The 23,855-nt window shown below is 39.4% G+C and overlaps 1 protein-coding gene across 17 annotated transcripts in view; it reads right to left on the bottom strand.

The window, feature by feature from the left end:
- DST (dystonin) overlaps positions 1 to 23,855 on the bottom strand; it is a 397,214-nt gene that overhangs the window by 37,891 nt on the left and 335,468 nt on the right. For all 17 annotated transcript variants that reach the window (XM_073000291.2, XM_073000297.2, XM_073000283.2 and 14 more), the window contains 11 exons: positions 23,252 to 23,374; positions 22,441 to 22,542; positions 17,172 to 17,273; positions 14,550 to 14,723; positions 12,435 to 12,590; positions 10,301 to 10,498; positions 9,241 to 9,369; positions 7,198 to 7,368; positions 5,712 to 5,867; positions 5,271 to 5,477; positions 3,025 to 3,144 (listed from right to left, as the gene is read on the bottom strand). In XM_073000291.2, the coding sequence (XP_072856392.2) occupies positions 3,025 to 3,144; positions 5,271 to 5,477; positions 5,712 to 5,867; positions 7,198 to 7,368; positions 9,241 to 9,369; positions 10,301 to 10,498; positions 12,435 to 12,590; positions 14,550 to 14,723; positions 17,172 to 17,273; positions 22,441 to 22,542; positions 23,252 to 23,374 (1,638 nt within the window). The remainder of the gene's footprint in view (positions 1 to 3,024; positions 3,145 to 5,270; positions 5,478 to 5,711; positions 5,868 to 7,197; positions 7,369 to 9,240; positions 9,370 to 10,300; positions 10,499 to 12,434; positions 12,591 to 14,549; positions 14,724 to 17,171; positions 17,274 to 22,440; positions 22,543 to 23,251; positions 23,375 to 23,855) is intronic.

The following is a 23,855-nucleotide window of genomic DNA, read 5'->3' as shown; positions in this document are numbered from 1 at the left end:
TAGAACATATGAATGTTCTGAAATCCTTGAAGAAGCAAAGCAAAGATTAAACTTCATGACCTAATCTTTTATCTGTCGCTTTAGCTTCTAAATGAAACATGAATTGCAGAAGAACGCTGATAAAAATACAATGAATACTCCTTCCAGTCTTTGGCAATGTGCAATAAATATGAATCAGGTATCATTTTTTTTAAAAAAAATACTGTAGTCTCTTTCTGTTTTCGGCAGCGAGAAGCTCATAAAGAACAAAGTTAAGTTATCATACATGGCCTAATTTATACCCTTACTAAGATATCAAAACCACTACAAACCTTCAACAGCTGTTCAATGGCTTACTTCATAAAAGGAAGTTTGAAATTAACACAAGGCATACAGCGATATAAAATATATAACATACAAAGAACCTGATAAGGAGATTTGCTAGGACTTTTGAGGAATGTTTCATTACTCCCCATATGCTGGAAAGGAGAGATAAATTTATAGTTGTTATTCTACTAGCTTATATGAGTAAACCTTTTTGTTGTTTTGTTGTTGTTTAGTTGTTTAGTCATGTCCAACTCTTTGTGACCCCTTGGACCAGAGTATGCCATAAGTAAACCTATGCATCTTTTAAAACTCTGGAGATCTCTTTGTAAACTGATGTAAAATGATTCAATTTGATGAAATCCATGGCAAATAGTTGTGATCACAATGTAAACTGTCCTGATGTTAAGGGTCATTAAGGTTTATCTGGATTATCAGTTCAACACATGCCCCTAGGATCCTTGGTGAATCTCTTTGTCAGTTCAACCTTTGCACCATGCTAAACTCAAGCCTTAAGGCAACATCTGGTCTCCATGTTTTTTGTGTAAAATGGATATATGGACCCAGCTCGAAGTAAAAAAACAGAAACTACCTGATCTCTCTCTCTCTCTCTCTCTTTGTATATATATGTGTGTGTGTCTGTGTATACATGTATATATGTGAGGAAACAAATGAACAATACATGTTTGTTCTCTAAGCATGTAGGGCGGTGTTGTTTTGGCCATTCTCCTTGCAGCGACATACCCCATATTGTACAGAAAGCCATTAAAGCATCTCCCATTAAATATAATCTAGACTCTGTAGCAAACCTATCTGTCTATAGATGAGTCCAAAAACCTACCTCCTAAAAGAATTGTCCTGGTGAAACAGGAGATTGATACAGTGTTGCTTAAGTCTTAGAAATAATTTCTAAATTCCTCCAGTTTTCAGAAGCCTTGGGTCCACTGCTGGAGGGAAGTCTTGTAGCTTACTGACAGAGTATATGTTTTGCATATAAAGGGCAGAATCCTATTTGTTTTGTCCCTCCACATGATGCTCCACTGCACAGGACTGCTTCTAGGCTTTCAGAACTAAGCAACTTGCAGCTTGTTTGCATACATAATTCATTTGAGCAGGGCAACTATCTGGCTTGTGTGATGGCGAACTGATGAGTATAGGGAATTCTGCTCCACTGGAAAGCAGCAGGATACTGGCCAAAATGTCTCAGGCTCAATTCTTGGAAACTAAAGGGTAAAATTCTGGCCTTAAATCTTGGCACAGTGGTTAAACTGCTGTACTGCAGCCAAACCTGTGCTCATAACCTGGGGTGCAATCTTAAATAGCCAGCTCAAAGTTGACTCAGCCTTCTATCCTTCTGAGGTCGGTAAAATGAGTACCTAGCTTGTGGGCGGGGGCAATTTGTAGCCTGCATAACTAACTTGTAAATTGCCCAGAGAGTGCTTGAAGCACCATGGGGCGGTATATATATATATCGCCCCATGGCGGTGTATATATTTGCTTTTGGTGAGCTTCTGCTGATCAGTGTAGACAAAACTAATTAGATGGACCAGTAATCTTACTTCAGAATAAGTCAGCCTCCTACATTCAGCAAAATGAGAAAGAAGTCAAAACAAAGGGTAACAAACTTCACAGCAGTTTATTAAGTCCTTGGAGTAAAATGTAAGTGCAACTTATCAAGAGAAAAAGGTCATTCAAAACTAACTGCAACCTCTTAAGAGTAAATTAAGATGATGTATAGTTTGTCTAACTAGCTTTCAAAGTACATACAACTAACAGGAACCACTAATCACATAGACACCTCAAGATTTAAAATTCATTGCAGTGATTCTGAGTGGAAGACATAAAAAGCAAAGAGTGGAGGAGTAAAGGAAGGAGAGCAGCGAGAATATTTTTTAAAAACAAGAAATGAGATAATATGCTATAATTTGATTTGACAGGCGAGTTGCTAAGAATACCAGGGCATCCTTGAAGTTCAGTATGCAAACAGTTTTGTAGAGCAGATCAAGAAAAAAAAGGCTGCCTCTACTGACAGTATGTCCTCTTCCCTTAAGCCACAGAGAGGAGGCCCAGCTTTCAAAGGTAACTTTTCATCTGCACATAATCAGATTTACAGAAAAGAGCTTGACAGCTATGAACTCTTAATAGGAAAACTCTCTTTTCTCCTTTCATGATTTCATTTGTGTTGCTGACAGCTCCATGGCATCAAATTCATTTCTAACTCAGGAGGTGGGGGGAATAATTTATCTCAAATGATTAAAGATTTCCCTGTCAAACTACACATTCTCTTAGTTGTTTTGAATCAAACTGCGTTTTTTTTTTAAAAGCAATCCACACAATAACCAATACAAAATAAAAAGGAGCAGGTTTAGCTCAACTCCAGTGTATCTTACAGACCAACCTAAGTGACTACAGAAAGAAAATTTTCAAAATCATTTCTTTTTACGGATATTTTATCTGGCCTCTGTTTTTCTTTACTGTCGTACCTTTCCTTCCCACATGTAGTTTTCACTCTTAAGAAAATGGGAACATGCAGAGAAACCATCCAACTTCTATTTATTTTACAAGCTGGAAAACAGCCAATGTTTGAATGGATGGTGGCAAACATTCCAACCTAATGACCACTGAATTGTCCTTGCTTCTTGCTAATTACACAGTACGAGGTTCACTGGCTTTCTGGTCTTCTCATTGGACAACCTCTTCATTCCATTACTAGTGACTCACCTTGTGCTGGGCAAGCTGCATCTTAATTTTGTCTGGATCGTTTGCAATTTCAAGCTCTGTATCCAAAGCCTTTTCTGACTCGTCTAGCCATTCTGTAAGTTTGTGCCAAGCTTCATGGAACTATGTGGGAGAAATCAAATTATTTCACTTGCATGCATCCTGAAACAAACATTATGCATTCAAAATATTAAACACATATCTAATAGATATTGAACATGCCAAATATGAAAATAGTAAATATGTAATAGATATCAATCAATGCTGGGAAAATCTAGAATGGACTGTAAAAATTAAATGTTGGGAAAAATGGAATGCTTCTCTTTTAAACTGCCACTTGCATAGTATACATTTTTAACATTGCATTTCTCTAAACAATTGTTCCAGTGAGTTAAATTATATACATTGGCCAGAATCTTACTGGTGCCCATGTAAGTTTTGTATAACCTGTTGCAGTTAATTGCAACTTACAAGGAGCCAGGGTTTGTGACATGGTACATGACTGAGATGTGCCCTGGCATCTTGTCAATAGGCCATAACTAGCCATGGCAAGTCACATGAACCTTACACAAAAAGCAGAATGGTTTTGGCTATTACTGATGCAGAAGTACAGTAATTAAATTAATAGTATCTTCCCAGATATTATTTGCTGTGCAAGTGAGTAAATTAAATTGTATCTGTTAGCAATTTAGATCCAGGACACCATAGATCCATGCACAGTATGTTCAACAGACCCTCATCTTGCTGAGATAAATAACATACATGACTGTGTACACTCTTCAGGCAGAGATGATAACTGCCTCAATTTGTACAGAGCTCTTTTTTTAAAATTCTAAATATTGTACTTGGTAATTATAGCCCATGGAACAAATGTATTATTTCTACAATGTAGCAAATTGTTTAAGTTTTTTTTATATCTCTATGCATGAAATGTGAAATATTATGGTCTCTGCATATCAGGTCTATCACTTTGGTAAGATTTGACTCTGACTTCTCTCTTCAAGGCTCCCAAAGTTCACACAGAATCAAGGACCTAAGCCAAGTAGGTGTCCACTTCATTAAAGATTGCAAAAAAGTATGAAGAAAGCCTAGCTGAAATCCATCCAAAAAAGCAACAAACCTGAGTTGTGGAGGAATATGCTAGGGCAATAAAAAGGATGGATTGACTAATGTAGGAGTAAGCAACCTCTGGAGATTAGCAGCAGTACATAACCACCTTGGAAGCTGAAAGACTGTACCTGCTTCCATGCCCCATATTATTTCTGAAAAAGTTGTTTTTCTTATCAAGTCCTCTTGTATTATTTTACTAATTTATAGATCTTGTACCCTCTAATGGCACGTATGTGTTTGTTTGTGCGGGGGGGGGGGACTGCTTTCCACAATTCCTAAAGGGCAGCAGGGGACATTTTGAGCAATATCATTTTTTTTCAAAATCGAGTTGTAGGGGACCTGCGGGCTGGATCCCTATAAGGATATTACACCATCCATGAGCTACATTTTGCCCATATCTGGAATTACAACATGGATGACTCACCCAGCCTTAGACCAAATTCAACTACTGTACTGAGATGTTCTCAGGAGCCCCGCTGCTGTGATAGGCAAGGCCAAGAACAAAAGCAGGAAATGAAGGTATGGGTGCCCTTCAGCTGTTGCTACCAGCAATTAAACTTCAGAAGAGGCATTCAAAGCTTTTAGAATTGGTTTTAAAAAGGTTATAAATTCCAAGAACACACAAAACAATAACATTGTATGGAAAGTGCCAGATAGGGACCCCAGGAGGGTTGGATATAGCCCCAGAGGTTGAGGTTCTCCACACCTCCGCAAGGGAAGGTGTACAGTAGAATTACTTGTAAGCCCCCAAGTGGTGTACTGACAAGTCTGAAGGAGGAAAAAAATCCATGTGCTTTATAAAGCGATACATTAAAATAAAACAAGGGTGAGAATGCAGCCTTACAGAAAACAAATACATCACCAATACATCTGGGTCCATATGACACCCCACTACTTGGTTTAAAAAAGTCTACCTTTCAGACAGAAATTTTGGACTTATACCATGAAAGATCACTACAAGTCGAAACTGTCTTGGCAACATGTAATTATTATTTAAAGCTGAAGGAATAGCTGTTTTGGCTCATTTCAGCCAAAGAAGTTGCATTGAAATTCCACATATATGCATCACAGAATTCATTTGAAAGTAATTGTAATTACTGCATGGTTGCCCTCACATTGCTACGGAACGTTTGCATTACCTGCTTTGCACGCTTCCTTGCATCATCCAAACTTCTTCCTCTTTCCACTAAACGCTGAACTACTTTTTCCCACCTACTCTGGACACTGATCAGCAGATTCTTAATGAGGACAACATCCTGTTTCTGGCTGAAATATTTCAAATGTGTTCCAGTTTTGTCTAGCTCAATAATCTGATCACGGTGGGCATTCACTTCATTGGCAAAGACCTTCCAAAAGAAAGAAGACAATGTTTGAAGACCTCCTTCATTGTCTAGCATGTGAATATATATATAGCTATCCAAAAAATTAGGTGGTTATCTACTTTATTAGTCTGAAAGGAACAATAAAATGTCAGTAGAAGCTAAAAATTGTCTTTTGATTTTAGTGTTACTGGCTTACATATTTTATACATCAATGTATGAAGGAGAAAGTTTTACATCTGCCGTCATTCCTTTTCATACCTTGTGTTCATCAATTTGAAACAAAACAGTGTCCAAGATAAGACTTGGCCGAGAAGCCACAGTCAAGGTTTGCTCAGCTTGAGTAAGCCAGTTGATGAAGTCCTGCAGTGAATTGTGAAACTCCATTGCTAAACTGAGGGCTTCTTCCAGTTTGATCTGTAAAAACACACCATGATTTAATAGCAGTAAAAGAAAATAAGCCATACTGCAGTCAAACGTAATATGGAAGATGGTCATTGTTCTTGGGCTTCCTCCTTCTCTACTGCCATCATTTTTTCTGAGTCAATGTTGACATGCTGTTGAATATTAAACAACAAACAGGTAAACAACATCAAACCCACCAACCCACCCACCCATTTCAGTGTGAAAATCTGGGATTTTATACATTCAATCCCCAATCACAAACTTTCACATACTTAAAAAAATTCCACTTTTCAGTGTTAAATGAGGAAGCCTACAAGTATTCAGGCTGAAGCACAAGCATGCTTTTGAGCTTTGATTCTGCTTGCATGAACAGGGATCGCATGTACTGCACAAAGGATGGTTAAGAATAAGTCTAAAAGCTTTCTGGCACATAAATTACACATTCTTGCCCAGTAATTATCACTGAGGAGACCCCTATTCTTTCCAGCAGAACAAAGGCCCAGTGCAAGCATTTGGCAGTTGGCAAGAGTATCTGTGCAGAGGAGGAGCAGCCACGTCTACTCTCCTCCACAAAATACATAATGTCTCATTGGGGAGAAGAGAAATACCATGGACTAGGGGTCAACATGCAATGTCTACGGTGACATCTCTATGGTGGAGAGAATACCTTCTCATACGATTCTGCCAAGTTTTTCAGTGGCCCTGTAAATATCTGAGGCACTCCCAGCACCATCAAACTGATGAATTTACATTACATGAGAAATGAGATCGCAAATGAGACTTTTTTTGGTCCAAGAATAGCTTCCTTTGTTTATTTAATCCCATTTTTTCCTTATGAAGTCCTTGTCCTTCAGTGTCTCGAAATGTAATTTACAGTCTGACTCAGATTAAACTGTTTAGCTATGTTTGGAGTACAGAAAGAATGTCCACCCCCGTGGAAACCTATGGCTATAAGATGCTTCTACTGGACTATGAGGTCATTCCCAAAAAGCATAACAGAGGCTCACAATTTAACATTTTAAATAACTGTTACATTTGTAATGTCAACTATAAAGTCAAAGCATCAGTTGCAAGCTGGACTGGGTAATTAGAAAGGATTTATTTATTCCTTGGGCCTATGACCAATATACAACAAGAGGAAAGATCTTTATCCACTGTATGAATAGATGCTGGTCTACTGCCATACAATTCATATATGAATGCTACTGTGGAATATCATATTTTACAGCTCTGATCCCAAATGCCTTGTTAAAGATACCAGAACAACTCTATATTGAAAATAATCCAATACAAATATTCCCAAACATATTGAGAGAATCTTTCCATGTTCATACTGTAATACCTTTCTTTCACTGAGCTTTGTTTCTACAGATTCCCATTTTTCTTTGAGGTTATTTATGTCTTGCTCAACATTTGTTTCAACAGACTCTGGACGGCTTTGAAGCATCTGTAGGCCCTTTTGCATTAGAGATTTAAACATTTCTTCTTTAGCATTGAAGGCAGCACAAAGCTCCTAAATGAAGAGGACAAATATCTTAAATCAGTCACGGATGAACATTAAATCTAAAATGTGCACATTTTACCATAAGATCAGGAAAGACAAGAATGTGCATGTGAATATATAGGATGCATGTCAACAGAATGAAAACTGCAGCCACTGTACATGTTTACATGGAGAACATACACATGGTAGCACCATCAAACAGATCACAATGTTTGGTCAAAATGGATCAATATAAGAAACAGTGAGTCAAGTATATAAGGTGGTCTTGTGTTTTGGATTTGCATGTATTGTATCTAAAGCAACATTTGCATAAACAAATATGCACACACATTTCAACTTTATATTTAGCATGCTGACCTAACAGCTTAGGCTGTATTCTATACAATGGAAAACAGCATGGTCTTAGAGTATGAATGAATAATGACTCCAATTCTATTTACATGTCAGCCTCCATAACTTATTTCTGCTATGTTCTGAAATACTTCATGCATTTGTATTTATGTTACACAATAAAGCAGTAATAATTAGCAAAAAAATGCATCCAGTAAGGAATCCTTGAAGGTTAAGGCACAGAACTGGACTTGCTGTCTTCTGTGGCCCAAGTCCAACAAACCACTTTTTCTACCCTGTTCTCCCCCACCCCCCAATACACACATCCATCAGACTAATCTGTGATTTTATACAGTATCTGATGTTGACTGATCACAGTCAACATCAAGAAGTACATGCATGCCACTTCTAGGTACAAATCACTGTTCACTATACTAGTTCCTCTGCAGAAGACACAACCCATAAAAGACTCTGAAACACCTTGCTTAAAATTCTACTAGTCCTGTTTTCCATCTCCCTTTCTTGGCCCATTCAGTGTGTACTTATCTAAGTAACATACACTTAGGCTGGGATCCAAATAATATCTGCCTTGCTTGCTTGAGACAAGCTGCTCAGATTAAACGCTAATTCACCAAAAAAGAAGCATGTTCTCCCACACACGTGCTCCTTAGATATAGACTACAATCTCACAAACGCTTCCAGTGTCACTGGATGCCAGTTATGAAAGCACAGCTACGTTTTTCACTGCAGGGTGTTTACAAATGGTCACTTCCTTAATGCTTCTAATCAAAGCGCTATTCCATCTTTCTCTCTTTACCAGATTCCCATTTCTGTTTTCGGTGGTAAGAAAGAACGAAAGAAAAGATAGAAAAACGTGTGGGTTAAAAATAGAATAACTGTGACTGTATCATCTGTAAATTCTGTGTTTGAGGCATGGAGATTGCATAATAACAACCTAATATGGATGTACCCTGGATATCTTATATTTTAAGAGGCAGGCAAACGTTAATGTGTTTTTGGCTCTAAACTGAGATTTCTGCTTCATTAAGACAGTGAAATCAAAATAAATATACCATTGTGCTCTCTGGTAATTTAGATGAGTAGATTCTTTGTTTCTGTGTACTGGTCATGAGAGTTATGCAATGAGGAAGAAAATAATAACATGGAAAATTTTCTGTGTTCCTTGGCTATCTTTTCCTTTTTAAAATGATATATTTTGCTGTTACAAAGAGCCAGGCATAAAATGATGTCTATATTTTGGGGCTGTGGGTAAATTAAAATATAATTTGGTATTAAGGACAGGGATTAAAAAGAATAGAAATTGTAGAGGAACAATAAAAACGTTTCTACATTTTTAATCTGAATACCACAAAAAATATTTTTTTTCATTCTATAAATAATATTGGGAATAACTCGCATGCATTACTCAATCAGTTCTGCAGCATGGTACTTTACAAAAGAGACTCTTCAGTAACCAAAATGTTTCACTATGAATGGCCCACAAACATTATGTTTTCAAATTGGGACCATCTGAAATATTAAGATCCTTACCATATGGGTATTAAGCTGCTCTCTTGCAGTCTCTGGTAAACCACCAACAGGCTTCGATGCCAAAAGCTGACGTTCGGTTTCTGTCAGCCACTGTTGCAGATCTTCAATTTCACCATGGAAACCCTGTGCCTAAATGATACATCACCACAGCACTTCAGAACATATCTCAGCCTTTTAACTTGCTACATCAGCGAAGAGACTGCAAACACTGAACATATTAAATTTTTTTAAAACCCTGTAAGAAAATTTCAATAAACCAGAAAACCCACTAAAAACTGAAGATTGTTGTACATGTGATGAAACCCTGTGGAAAGTAGAAGAAAGTCCTTCAAACACCACACAGATTAGTGGAATTTATAACGGATGAAAAAATTATGTATTTGTTCCTTTCCTATTAAACTTTAAACTTATGACTGAGGTGATCTTCTACAAAGATCCATTCGGAAACAGAGAAGAACTATTTCAAATTGGAAATACAGAAAAACAATCACACATACAGCAAAGATGGCTGAAAGGAATAACATTTTAAAGCCCAATTTATGACCGTGGATATATATATATGAAGATCGGATGAAAAACACAGAAGAAAACTATACATATGGTAAAAGTTGGCTTAAGGGAATAGCTATAACGTAATTAGGCACAGAGCAAGACTGGTTGCTATACAAACAGAAAACAAACACAGGTTAGGGGATATGTGAGATCTACAGTAGGGCTAGAGGACACATACATCTCCAAATGTTGACGAACTTCTATTCCCATAATCTCTGACCACTGGCCAATGGCTATGCTGTTTGGGATTGGTGGAAACGGAACTGAAGAACCATAATTTCCCCAGACCTCTTCTACAGTCTGACATTTCAAATTACTTCCAACTCAGCAGGGGAACCATTCAGATAAAGTAAAGCAATTTTGAGTCCCATATTTCAACTGCAGGGAGCAAATAGCACTTTAGCTCTTCTACTGAAAGCAGCAGGACTTTAACATACTTAACTCTACTGTGCCGTATGTATCCATTCAATGGGAGCTGCTTTTCTTTTCCTTAGTTTCCCAGACATACCTGGATCAATGCACTGTCCAGCTGCTGTTTTCTTTTCCCTGTTTTTTCCAGCACATTTTGCCATCGTTGATGCAGAAGTTCCAGCTTGCTTTGTAGACTACTTGCTTCTTCAACAGCACTTGATTGAATCAGGTCATTTCCTGCTTTCTTAACTGTTTCCACAGTAGACTGGTGAGCTAAGACATCATTTTGCAGCACCTGCAGTTGCAAAGATGTTGTGCCTCATCATATATTTTTTTAATCACTAATTATACTCAGGACAATTGAGTGAAATAACATCATCAATTCAACAAAACCTACTGACAATACTCCGAAACAGTATATATTTCAAAATGTGCTTTGATACTTTACTAATATCACATTAGCACTTTGTATGTTCTGTACTACTGTAAATATTATATATTCTGGAGTATTCTCTTTGTAAAAGAAATACTTGGGAATGTCTGTGTTCTATTTGTAGAAGAAACTATGACCGAATTAATAAACTTTTTATTTTCCAGAGTATATCCTGATAGTGGGAATCACTGGTCATATATTCTGATAATTTCTTCATAAAGATATACAAAGCTATGCAAAAAATTTTTCATAAAAACTGGACTGCATGGTTGATAACTTTGAGACTTTTCTTTTACAAAGCATAACCACTATTGGTTTTGTTAAAGCACACCTGATATATAAAAACAATGGATATATAAAAACAATAGTCTGGTCCTACAATGCTAACAATAATTCAACATGGGAGGAAAATACTCTGAACTAAATTGAAATACCACTCTGCTATAGTCTTTTTGTGATCTCTCACTATTGCATGTTCAAATGACAATCGGCAGACCAATTTAATTTACATCATTAATTTCTTCTTCCCCAGAGTCCCAAGAGAGAAATTCTTACGATGACTGCTTCTATGAACTAGGATCTCTACACACATAATAATCACTTCTTGGCAATGATTTCTGCAATCAGGGCAGCATACTTTTCACCATAGTAAGAGGAATCATCCCAAAAAGCAGTATTAGCTTCCACAGGATGCGGTCAAAAAACCAGTCAGAGCAAAACAGCCTGAAAATCCATTTGTATTACAAAACCAAAATTACATCCTCATTTCTTAATAATACAGAAAGAGAAATCATATTTCATATGGCAGGGCTAGTTTTATATTATTACTAGTAGCTAAGGTAAAGGTAAAGGTTCACCGTGACAATTTTTGTCCAGTCGTGTTCGACTCTAGGGGGCGGTGCTCATCCCCGTTTCCAAGCCATAGAGCCAGCGTTTTGTCCGAAGACAATCTTCCGTGGTCACATGGCCAGTGCGACTTAGACACGGAACGCTGTCACCTTCCCACCGAGGTGGTCCCTATTTATCTACTCGCATTTGCATGCTTTCAAACTGCTAGGTTGGCAGGAGCTGGGACAAGCGACGGGCGCTCACTCCGTCGCGTGGATTCAAACTTACAGCTGCAGATGTACAGATCTTACAGCACAGAGGCTTCTGCGGTTTAACCTGCAGCGCCACCACGTACCTATTACTAGTAGCTACTATTTGTTAATTGTTATCTCTCTTCTGTCACAGCACGTTCTCATTCCTTTGTTATAACTCAAATATGGAAAGAATCTTCATTGGTGTTTTAAATATTTTTATACCAATTCACTTTTTAAAGTGAAGTTTTATTACAGAAATGGACATTATTTTCCTGATGATGATTTTTTAGAACAGTAATTACTGCTTGCCAAGTTCCCAAAGTTTTGGATCATCAAAGAGGAAGTTCTACTGATTGATCTATTTGTAACATGTAAGTCTGAATAAGCGAGGGAAAATAACAAAACATTTTTTCATAAGCATTTTTGTTCCTCCCATTCATTCACTAAGTCATGGTATTATGTGATAGTTTGCCAAGAACACTTTTTTAAATCAGTAAGATGATCCGAGCCAAGGATGAACTTAATGAGGAAAGGAAACAGCAACTTTTTGCATCAGCAATTATGGTTTCAAAAGTACATATTCATCCTCAGTCTGTCTTTTTAAATATATAAATTATTGTTTTAAGAGCTAGAAAATGTGATCTGGAAATACCACTATTTAAAAAAACACACACCAGTAAATCTCAGCATGAGCCACAGCAGTATTATTTACATACATGATGTTTGGCGAGTTCAATCTCAATAGCCTTTGGGTCCCCACCCACAGGCTTCTGATCATTCAGCAGGTCTTCTGTGTGTGTCAGCCATGTCAGCAACTCATCTAAAGCATGCTGGAACTGCCCCAAAGCTAACAAGGCGCCCTCCAGCTTATGCTGTAATAAAACACAGTAATAACAATTGAAATTGTTACATGATGTTAAGGATTTCCTATGTTAAATACAAATTTAGTCCAATGAAACCTCAAATAAGTAATTTAAATATTGTTGTGTACCTGAAAGCAATGACTTTATCTGAAAGCAACAGGTGTTCTATTTACATACTGTGTTGTTTAGAGTTCTTTCCCATCATGGGTTATAAGTTAAGCATCATTTTTATCTTTAAAAGACCCCAAACAAAGATTGAACCAAAAAACAATGACTTCTCCAAACTCCCTACTGAGTTTTATAACTTAAGGGGCTGAAATTCCTGTTGCAGAAGGACACTCAACTATCTCTCTCATTTATCTCACATCTGTTTCAGTACAACTGTGCATCAACTTGAAGTTATGCTTGACTCCCAAATCTATAATTCGGTTAAAATATGCTCCCCCGCAATCCTCTGTTCACCTTTATGCATTTATATTTATTTATTCATTCAATTTGTATCCCGCTCCCGTTAGTGTCACAGCACTACTCTGGGCGGGTTACAACTGGTAAAATAGAAAAAAAAAATAGAAATATTAAAATCAAGTGGAATAACTCTGAAAAAAAAAAGATGGCACTGACGAATCCCAGAGTGGATGGAGGAAAAGAGGGGAGTGAAGAAGAGGAGGGGAAAGGGGGAAAAAAAGGCCAGATAACAATCTTTGAGGAATGCAGAGCAGTGCAACTTTGCAAGTCTTGGCCTGGCCCCTCTTCCATGGGTTCAGTGAATTCCAAGGCAAGAAAAAGCACCCACTCCCCTAATCAATTACTTTCATGGCAGACAGCTCTTTTGGAAGATCCCTTAATTTAAGACTAAAGGGGTGGCATTACCTTTTTAAAAACTGCAAGCCTATGAGATGGAATTGCTGTTGCTTTGAATTGTGTTAAACTGTTGTGCAAAACCTTTTTCTTAACTCCTCAACCATCAGCCCTAACTGAAATGAAGTCTCTGTCACTGTGCTTGCTCCCATTCTCCTCTTGTGAACCTTTCCCTTTCTCCCCTCCTCACCCTCCAAATTCAGACTGCAAATCTCATGGAACAAAGACATGCTTTTTTGTTTGTGACCTTAGTCTTTAAAAGCAGCATTTATTTTTATGGCAACATGTAAATAAAAATAAATAAAAATAACAACAGGGCATTTGTATAGACTTTCTGGCTTTATGGGCACAATAACAATGGCCTAATTCACCGGAAACACCTGCCATACTGAAGCTTCTTTGTAATTGTTCTTAATGGCAGCTGCCTTAATGTGTCAAGCTATTTGTAGGCAATGGTTCACTAAGCGGATGGGAAGATTTCCTCTAAGCCATCTCCCAACAAATCACCAAGGAGAAATTTACACCATTGCAGCTTTGAAAAAATATCCTAGCTCACTTGGCACATATCTTCATTCAAGTGGGTTGCCATGTGGAAACAGATGCCCTGGAAACAATCATACTACAAAAGTCAATATATGCGCTTAAATATAAAATGTAGCAAAGAAAAATAAGACTAATGGTGAGACACAGGGCAGTGCCGTATTAATTAATTGGGAATATTTCAAAGAAATACATTACAGCCTAAACTGGAAAGGAGACTGAAATTTAAATCTTAATTAAATAGGTATGTGGCAAATTCTGAAGGCTTGATGGAGATTTGGTTAAGGTTCAACAGCATGTATCTACTTAAATGTTTGTGATACATTTTTAATTATATACTGAGCAACTGAAAATGTTAAAGTGAAACCAATTTTGTGAAGTCATGGCTGTAAATCAAGCAGAATCCAATAAAAGGAAATGTTTACACACAACTACTTTATACAAAAAGGGGGGACACACCATGATTGTCAGCTAAAATACATGGAGATTATGGCATTAATGACTCTACAAGAATATAACTGCAACATAAGGCACCCTATTTTGGTATGTTTTGGCACAATTTTTGCTTACCTGTCGGCTAACAATTTTATCCTCCAGACTTTCCCACAACAGCTTCAGTTCAGACAAAGGATCTTGTACAGTGTGCTTATCACTCTCTTCTGTCACCTTCTTTAGCAATAGCTCGGCTTGGTGATTTAGCCGTTCCATTTCTATCTGTTGTTGATAGGCTTCTTTCTTAAATTGCTATTGAAACACATGAATGCAGAAATCAAAGAAAACATTAGCATGAGAACAGCACTCTATCCTATTCATATACTTCATTGATCAAGTAAGTGGTATATTGTAGTCTAAAAATCCTAATGAAACTTATCTGGGTATAGTCCAGTCTTTTAAAATATAAAACAAAATACAGTAATAATGCAGTAAAATGACAGCTAAGACATTTAAGAATAATACTGGCAAAAGAGAGGAAAACATTTTAGCATATAAAATCAAACAGAAACCAGAAATGCAAAGGTATGGAAGTAGTGAACCTGCCCTACAACTCCTTTATGGCTGGATCCAGATTGGTGACAATGGGTGGAAAGAATTTCTGTTTTATTGCTGCATATACAGTGGTGCCCCACATGACGACAATAATCCGTTCCGTTAAAATCACTGTACAGTGAAATCGTTGTCATACGAAAAAAATCCATTGGAATGCATTGAAAACCGGTTAATGCGTTCAATAGGGGAAATACCTGATCGTCCTGTGAAGATCCTTCATAGGGCGGCCATTTTGCGATCGGTGTCTTGTGAAAATCGGTCCAGAAAACAGCGGCGAGCCATTTTGCGAACCGCTGATCAGCTGTTTTAAATCGTCGTCTTGCGAACAATCGGTTCGCAAAGTACGGACCTAACTGACGTTAAACAAAATTCCCTACAGGAAACATCGTTTTGCGATTGCTATAGCGATCGCAAAAAAGTCATTGTCAAGCAACTTCGACGTCATGCGGGGTAAGCGTCTAGCGGGGCACCACTGTAGTGTGAGAGGTAAGGAAGGATGAGCAAATGTTATTTTATCCCTTAACTTCGGCAAAGGCCTCAACTAAATTCAAAAAGTTTTTGAAAACAGATTTTAATGTTTTAATATGTTGGACAAACCTAGATTATGGTCTTTCCCCAACTATACAGTTTGGAAATTGTGTGTTAAATGTGCATAGGAAAGACAAACAAACACATAAATAAATAAAATATTCTGAGATTAATTTTGGGATCACAGATGTGGCAGTCTTCATATTGTGCATTTTCATGAACAAATTCCAGCAACTGGAGTCACATAATGCAGCTTCTTTATATATAAATTTCTGTGAGAGGTAGGTTTGTGTGTGTGTGTGTGTGTGTGTGTGTGTGTGTGTGTGTGTGTGTGTGTGTGTGTGTGTGTGTGTGTGTGTGTGTGTGTGTGTGTGTGTGTGTGTGTGTGTGTGTGTGTGTGTGTGTGTGTGTGTGTGTGTGTGTGTGTTTATTTTGACTCCAGCTGCTGGAATTTTTTCATGAAAGTGCATAATATGAAGAGTGCCACTTCTGTCATCCCAAAGTTAATCTCAGAATATTTTATTTATTTATGTGTTTGTTTGTCTTTCCTATGTACATTTTACATATATAAATCCTTACTCTAAAAGCAGTTTTCCAGAAGACTATTAACTTTGTGAACACAGGGCCCCACAGATGGCTAACATCCAGGTATAGAGAAGCAAGACATCATTCTGTACCCCTGGATATTGGCATGTTGAGGGTTCATGAAGGATGGACCTACTGAGCACCTCCCTCCATCCTTAGCATGGCCTGTGAAGTCACTGGGTACAGCCTCCACAAGTACCTCACATAACTTGCCTGCTGTGATCCATTAAAGGAAATCTGCTCCTGTGACTAGGATAGTGATTCCATTCGAAAGATGCGGAGAAAGAGAGAAATGAAAGTGCACTTTTCCTTTTTTAACTGCCTGCTCGCCAGACTAGGGGGATGCATCACTATCACCCACCCATCCTACTCCTCCTCATCCTTTAAACCCAGGGTTTCCCTTCTGAAAGTAATATTGTCTCCCCTGTTTTTAATTAGCCCCTGTGGAGAGATTCATTTATTTGTTGGTAAACATTTCTGTTCATTTTTCCAACGCGTCCCCTTCTGCTTTGCACATACAATAACAAGAACTGGAATGGACCATCTAGATAAGTCCCCTGACCTAAAACGGACATCCTATACTATCCCTGCTTCCTGTGCAAAACACATAATAGCATCCAGGTATTATGAAGAGAATGAGTCATATTCCTATCCCAAATTCATTTTTTGAATTGGCTGGGGAATTTTTTCTCTTAGCCCATGAGTGGAAATGAACTGATCTGAGAATGTTTAGGAATAATCCATGGTATCAGTCATGACAGAATAGACAGGAAGTTGCACACATTCAGAAAAGGAAGTTAAATGTCATAAAAGTAATTGATGCAGTGGGAAAAATGGACTTCTGTGTTTTTTTCTAACCCACAACTAAGCTTAAGGGGAAATTAATGTCACATTATTTTCAGTCTCACATAAGCTGTAAGTTTTAAAATGACACACTCATATGGAAATAATTTACTTTTTATTACAAAGTGAATAAAAACTAATTCTGGACACGATGATGATGTAAAAGAAGAAAACACTAATGTTTCATACCTTCAGTTCTTCTGTTTGCTGTTTCACTGTTTCTAGGTCTGTTCCAACTGGTGACATTGAAGCCAATTTACTGCCAGCAATATCCACCCAGTCAAATACAGCCTGCAAAATAACATATTAAATTAAAATAACATAATTAAGTATAATAGTAGGGCAAATAATGTTGTAATGAATTACTGGTATCATAATATAACTACAATTGAGTTGCAAATGTAATTAGCAGTACAATTCTGTTCATCTGTACTCTGAAGTAAGTCACACCAACTTCAGTAGAATTTTCTCTCAGGTCCAATTAAGCAGGATTGTAGCCTATTTGCTACTGCACTGAAAGCAGAGGTATTAAAACAAAGTCAAATGTATACTGTATTTTCTTTCCATAAGAACTCTCGATATATTTGACATTTCTTAGAGTAGTTGTGGGCAAATGTTTTTATTCTAAATATACCTACATCTTGTGTATCAAAATCTTTGTTTAAGTAACAACAGCGTTATTATTCTTTTAAGTGCCATATGTTTTCACCCCTGCTGTTACTTGTAAATCAAGTTATGTTTAGTCTCAAAGGCCTAAATCCAACATGATGTTTGCAGAATTAATTTCTGCACTAGTGCAAGTATGTTGGATTACAAAGTTGTACAATACTTCAGTGTATTCATATCAATATACAGTGGTGCCTCGCATAGCGAGGTTAATCCGTTCCGGATTAACCTTCGCTATGCGAAAACATCGCTAAACGGGAATAAAAAAGCCATAGAAACGCATTGAACTTCGTTCAATGCGTTCCTATGGCTTTAAAACTCACCGTTAAGCGATGTTTTTCCATAGCGCCGCCATTTTCGCGCCCTCGGTAAGCGAGGGCAGGGCGCGAAAATGCGGCGCGGACCTTCCGGTGGCCATTTTGGAACCGCCGATCAGCTGTTCTCCCCGCTTCGTTCTGCGAAAATCGCTAAGCGAATTGCTTAGCGATCATCGCAAAGCGAAAAAAAGCTATAGGGGCCATCGCTGAGCGAACGCTCCAGCGATGGCCCGGACCCCCTCGATATGCGAATTCATTGCATAGCGAAGCACTCGCTAAGCGAGGCACCACTGTATTGTTATACAATCAGTCCAACTCATATAACTTTAGAATCTGTGAACTAGATGGGGAAAAACCAGAGACATTAGTTGCATAAATAAACAGGAATATTATTAGATTTAACCAAGTAAGGTAAAGGTTCCCCTTGACATACAGTCCAGTCGTGTCCGACTCTAGGGCATCGTGCTCATCCCTGTTTCCAAGCCATGGAGCCAGCATTTGCCTGAAGACAGTTTCCGTGGTCATGTGACCAGCGCGACTAGACACGGAACGCCATTACCTTCCCACCATGGTGGTACCTATTTATCTACAGTGGTGCCTCACTTAGCGATGTTAATCCGTGGAGCAAAAATCGCTGTTAAGCGATTTCATCGCTAAGCGATATTAAAAAGCTCATAGAAACGCATTAAAACGCCATTAATGTGTTCCTATGGGTTTAAAAACTAACCTTAAGCGAAAATCCTCCATAGGGGCGGCCATTTTCGGTGCCTCTAAAGAAAGGCAACACAGCAGGCAGCCATTTGTTTACCTGGCAGCCATTTTGGAACCGCCAATCAGCTGGCCGAAAATGGGGGCTTTGCGATGATCGCTTCCCTGCGATCATCGCAAAGCGAATTTTCCCCATAGGGACCATCGCTAACTGATCGCAAAAGCGATCGCAAAAACATCGTCACAAAGCGATTTCTTCGTTAAATGGAGCGATCGCTATGCGCGGCACCACTGTACTTGCGTTTGCATGCTTTTGAACTGCTAGGTTGGCTGCAGCTGGGACAAGCGACAGGAGCTCACTCTGTTGCATGGATTCGATCTTATGACTGCTGGTCTTCTGACCTTGCAGCACAGAGGCTTCAGCTGTTTAACCCGCAGCACCACCACGGCTCCCATTTAACCTAGCATTCCATTAAAATAGAAAGGAGCATTGAAGAATTACCGTATTTTTGCACCATAAGACGCACTTTCCCCCCTCCAAAATGTGGGTGGGGAAGTCAGTGCGTCTAATGGTGTGAATGCAGCAATTTCGTCGCTGCTGGCCCCGTGGGGGGGAGCGTCGCAAGGGTCCGGGTGAGCCTTCCAGGACACTTGCGAGGCTCCCCCACCCCCCCACGGGGCCAGCACCGGCGAAATCGCCAGCTTCCAGGTGGGGGGAACGTCGCAAGGGTCCTGGAAGCTCACTCAGATCCTTGCGACGCTCCTCCCACCCACGCACGGGCCAGCACTGGCAAAATCGCCAGGTTCTGGGAGTGTTTTGAGGCTTCCCAAGCCTCAAAACACTCTCAGAAGCTGCCGATTTTACCCCCCCTGGCCCCATGGGGGGTGGGGGAGCGTGGCAAGGGTCCAAGGGAGCCTCCCTTGGACCCTTGCCACCCTCCCCCCACCCCCCACGGGGCCAGCCCTGGCGAAATCGCCAGGTTCTGGGAGTGTTTGGAAGCTTGATAAGCCTCCAAACACTCTCAGAAGCTGGCGATTTTACCCCCCGGCTCCGTGGGGGGTGGGGGGAGGGTGGCAAGGGTCCAAGGGAGCCTCCCTTGGACCCTTGCCAGGCTCCCCCCCACCCCCCCACGGGAACAGCGGGGGCAAAATCGGGAGCTTCCAGGACCTTTTCAGAGCCTGGAAAGGCTCAGAAAAGGTACTGGAAGCTGCCTATTTTACCCGCTCTGTTGCCCGGGGGAGGCAGGGTGAGTCTCCAAAAGGTCCTAGGGTGTGTTCTAGGACCCTTTGGAGACTCACCCTGCCTCCCCCGGGGGCCAGAAGGGGCAAAATCGCCACCTTTGGGGGCTCTTCTGAGGCTTGGGAAACTTCAGAAGAGCCCCAGAAGGTGGCGATTTCACCCCCCTCTGGCCCCCGAGGGAGGCAGGGGGAGGCTCCAAAGGGTCCTGGAACACACCCTAGGACCCTAGGGTGTGTTCCATAAGATGGACCTCTCCATAAGGCTCACCAAATTTTAGGAGAAGAAAGCAGATAATTTTTTTCCTGTGTTCTTCTCCTAAAAATTTGGTGCGTCTTATGGAAAGGTGCGTCTTATGGAGCGAAAAATAGGGTAAATTGTACAGTGATGAAAAAAAGGATGAGATTTCATGTTGCAGTTCCCTGTACAGTTTAATCAACAATCCTTTAAAAACCTTTTCTTGAAAAATCCATAGCCATAGGAAGCCAGCAGTCACATAATGTGAAGATATTCATTTACAGATAAACTTTCACTGCAGGCAAATTACATGTCAACCAATATGGTACATTAAGAAATTAAAATACTGTACATGGAAACTCTGAAATGGGTCTTGTATTCAAACTCTAAGAACTTTTTAATTTTTGTTTGTCATACTGTCTGAACTAAATGCATGCTGTTGACCATACAGTAGTACATTGGTTTACGAAATTAATATGTTCTCTGGAATGTTACATAACATGGAAATTTCGTAAACTGAAATGCGGATTGCCATAGCAATGGCGGTGGCGCTACAAACCTCCAGGCATGGGGAAACTTCCTTGGCAAAATGGAAAAAAAACACACCTGTAAACCGAAGCATTATTTTCAACAGATTTCCATTCGTAAGCCAGAAATTACATAAACCGAGATGTACATAAACCAAGGTACTGTACTACAGTGGTGCCTCACTTTATGATTGCCCCGCATTACGACGAATCTGCTTTACGACGATCTTTTATGGAGGAATTTCGCTTTGCGATGATCGATTCCCTGTTTCGGGAACCAATTCTTCGCAAAACGATGATTTTTAAACAGCTGATCAGTGGTTTAAAAATGGCCACCAGGTAACTAAAATGGCTCCCCACTGTGTTTAGGGACGGATTCCTTGCTATACAGGCAGCAAAAATGGCCGCCATATGGAGGATCTTCGCTGGACAGTGAGTTTTTACCCCATTGGAATGCACTGAACGGGTTTCAATGTGTTTCAATGGGGTTTTTATTTTCACTTTACGATGTTTTCTCTTAATGGCGATTTTCCTGGAACGGATTATCGCTGTTAAGCGAGGCACCACTGTACTGTATTCTTTCAATAGAATTCCCCTTCATCTATTGATATAATATTATTCCAAAATTATATATACACTTGGATCATATGTAACAATAATGGAGAAAGAAGGTTTCCATTGCTGTTTCCATTGCCTATTTGTAACGAAGTGCAGTTTTATTTTTCATCCACATAGTGTGGGTGTGAACACAGCAGGCAACAAACAAGGATATCAAATCAATCTGATGTTTTGCATACACACTGACCTGCTATAACCTCCAAAGTTTTAATATTTATTTCCTTTCTGCATGAATGAGGGGTGAATGCGAGAGCCTGAGGCTTGCCCCACTTTGTGAACTATGGTTTGTCATTGTAGGCATCTTTCAGTCTTGAGAGACTATGGTAACGTGCTCTGAATGGAGAGCTTGGAACAGCGTCTAGTGTGGCTGAGAAGGCCAATACGAGAGTGACAATCCCTTCCACACTGAAAACAAATGCAACCTGTCCCCTGTCCAGCTTCTTGATTTTGCTGGTTTCGGGACTGCCTCTTTGCCTTGGCCTGCTGAACAAGTGCCTCTACAAATTAGGAGAGGCCATGAAGCACCACCTGCTTCCAGGCTGAACACTCAGATGTCAAGGTTTCCCATCTGTTGAGATCCATTTCTAAGGCCTTCAGATCCCACTTGCATATTTCCTTGTACTGCAGCTGTGGTCTCCCTCTGGGATGCTTTCCCTGAATGAATTCTCCATACAGGAGATCTTTTGGAATCCAACCATCAGCCATCAGACCATCAAAAGCAGACCAGAACAACTAATTATGACTATGCTAATGAGTTTGAGTTTTTCCTCAGAATTCCTTTCCATGAAACATCATCATTCAGAAATCAGAAAACATCCTTTTTTGGACAACAGCTCCCAGAATCATGGCCAGTTTGGGTAGATCAAAAAAGTAATTTTTTCAGTCTCTGGATTTTATACACTAAGAGGAACAGTTAAGGTGCTATCGAAATATAAACTTGGAGGTCAGGGATCCCAACAAGTGAAACAAGATGAACACAGTACAGTTTCCTATGACATATGAAATGTATGCCTTTACAGGTAAAAAACAGCATTTATGTGGGAGGTAACACAGACTATGTTGATACTTCAGTGACTTTTGGCTGGTTTAAAATCCCAATAAAATGATATTCCAAACAGTAGCAATAACAAAAATTACAATAATCTTACCTGCAACCCGTCTTGATACTGAACAGCAGCCTGCATGGCCTCCTCAAGCTTGTCAACACGCTCTTTCCATGATTTGTTTAAACTATCCCAAGCAGAATTTAGCTGCATTTTAAACAAAGTCCCAGTTAAATTTAAAATAAGCTTCTATATATGTAATTGCTCAAATCCAAGATGGAAATCTGAAGCGCTTTTTTTGTATCTGTGATGCAAAAATGGCACAGAAGGCTTCACTACTGCCACAGAAAGACTTTTTCTCAGGCTCAAACTTCATGGTGTGTTTGTGTAAGTGTATGTGTGACTGAAAGAGTGGCGTGGCTTCGCCCACATTTTATTTTGACCCACTAATTATTATCTTGGTCACAAGAGAAAATGGTCCAGAGTCTGAGAAAAGTTTTTCGATCCTGTTCTAAAAACATGTGGGATTAGTTCACTTGCTTAATACATCTGGATTTCTTTCCTAAATTCTTCCCGAATAATTTGATATAGGAAATCTCTTTCCCTCATCTGTCCTCCGTTTGCTGACAAGAGTGGGTTAATCCCTAGGAGACATACTTTCCCCTTTGGTATTGAGGCATGGCTCAACACGTGGATTATTTCACATATCACTGAAATATGCTTTATAGATTTATTCCAGCTAACTGTCTGGAAGGTTCAAGAAGCAAACCACAGGCCTGCACGGTTACTTTTGCTCATGAGAATTCTATTTTTCTGCCAAGCCTTTAATGTAGGTGCCATATATCAAATGTCAACCCACCTCCATTCTATCCATTTCACAGGAGCACAAAACATCAGCTATTTACATGACTCGTACCTCATCTATGCTCTTGTTGACTAAAGGCTTGTCAGGTTCTCCACAAGAAGCTATGAGTTCAGAGCCAAGGTTCACAACGGCATCTAGTTCTTCCTGTAATCCATCTATCTCTTCTTTGATAGTCTGGAAGAAGAAGCATCACATTATTGCATACTATTGAACTGAATATTTAGAGTTATTAAACTAAAACAATATGCAGGGGGAAATATATTGTACTTCCTTTGGGTGTTTAACCAAGGTATCATGCTGTTGTGACTATTCAGAAGTTACTTCAACTACGGAAGATGACAGCAAAAATATTCTCCTGAGATGAAATCAGGAGCAAGCACTCAAGTAACATATCTCTCCTCATTGCATTGGGCAGGAAATTGGTGCAGCAGAGGCTTAGCAATTCTGTTTCTTAAAAATATAAGGGTGCTCTAGTTATTCATCTGCTAAGGGAATCCATCCTCACTCCCAGACAACCTGCATTTTACCCATGCAGCAGTGTCAAGAGCTCCTTTAAGCATGCTGAAAGGGCTACGTATGCCTCCCCCTCCAGTTCTGCCACCAACCTCAACATGGAATATCACTTTTTGGTTACATCAAAGCTATGTTGACAGGC

This window comes from Pogona vitticeps, chromosome 1 (assembly GCF_051106095.1).
Source record: "Pogona vitticeps strain Pit_001003342236 chromosome 1, PviZW2.1, whole genome shotgun sequence".
NCBI lineage: Eukaryota > Metazoa > Chordata > Lepidosauria > Squamata > Agamidae > Pogona > Pogona vitticeps.
The sequence above is the reverse complement of the archived record's forward strand: the minus strand, read 5'-3'. Positions and strand labels throughout refer to the sequence as shown.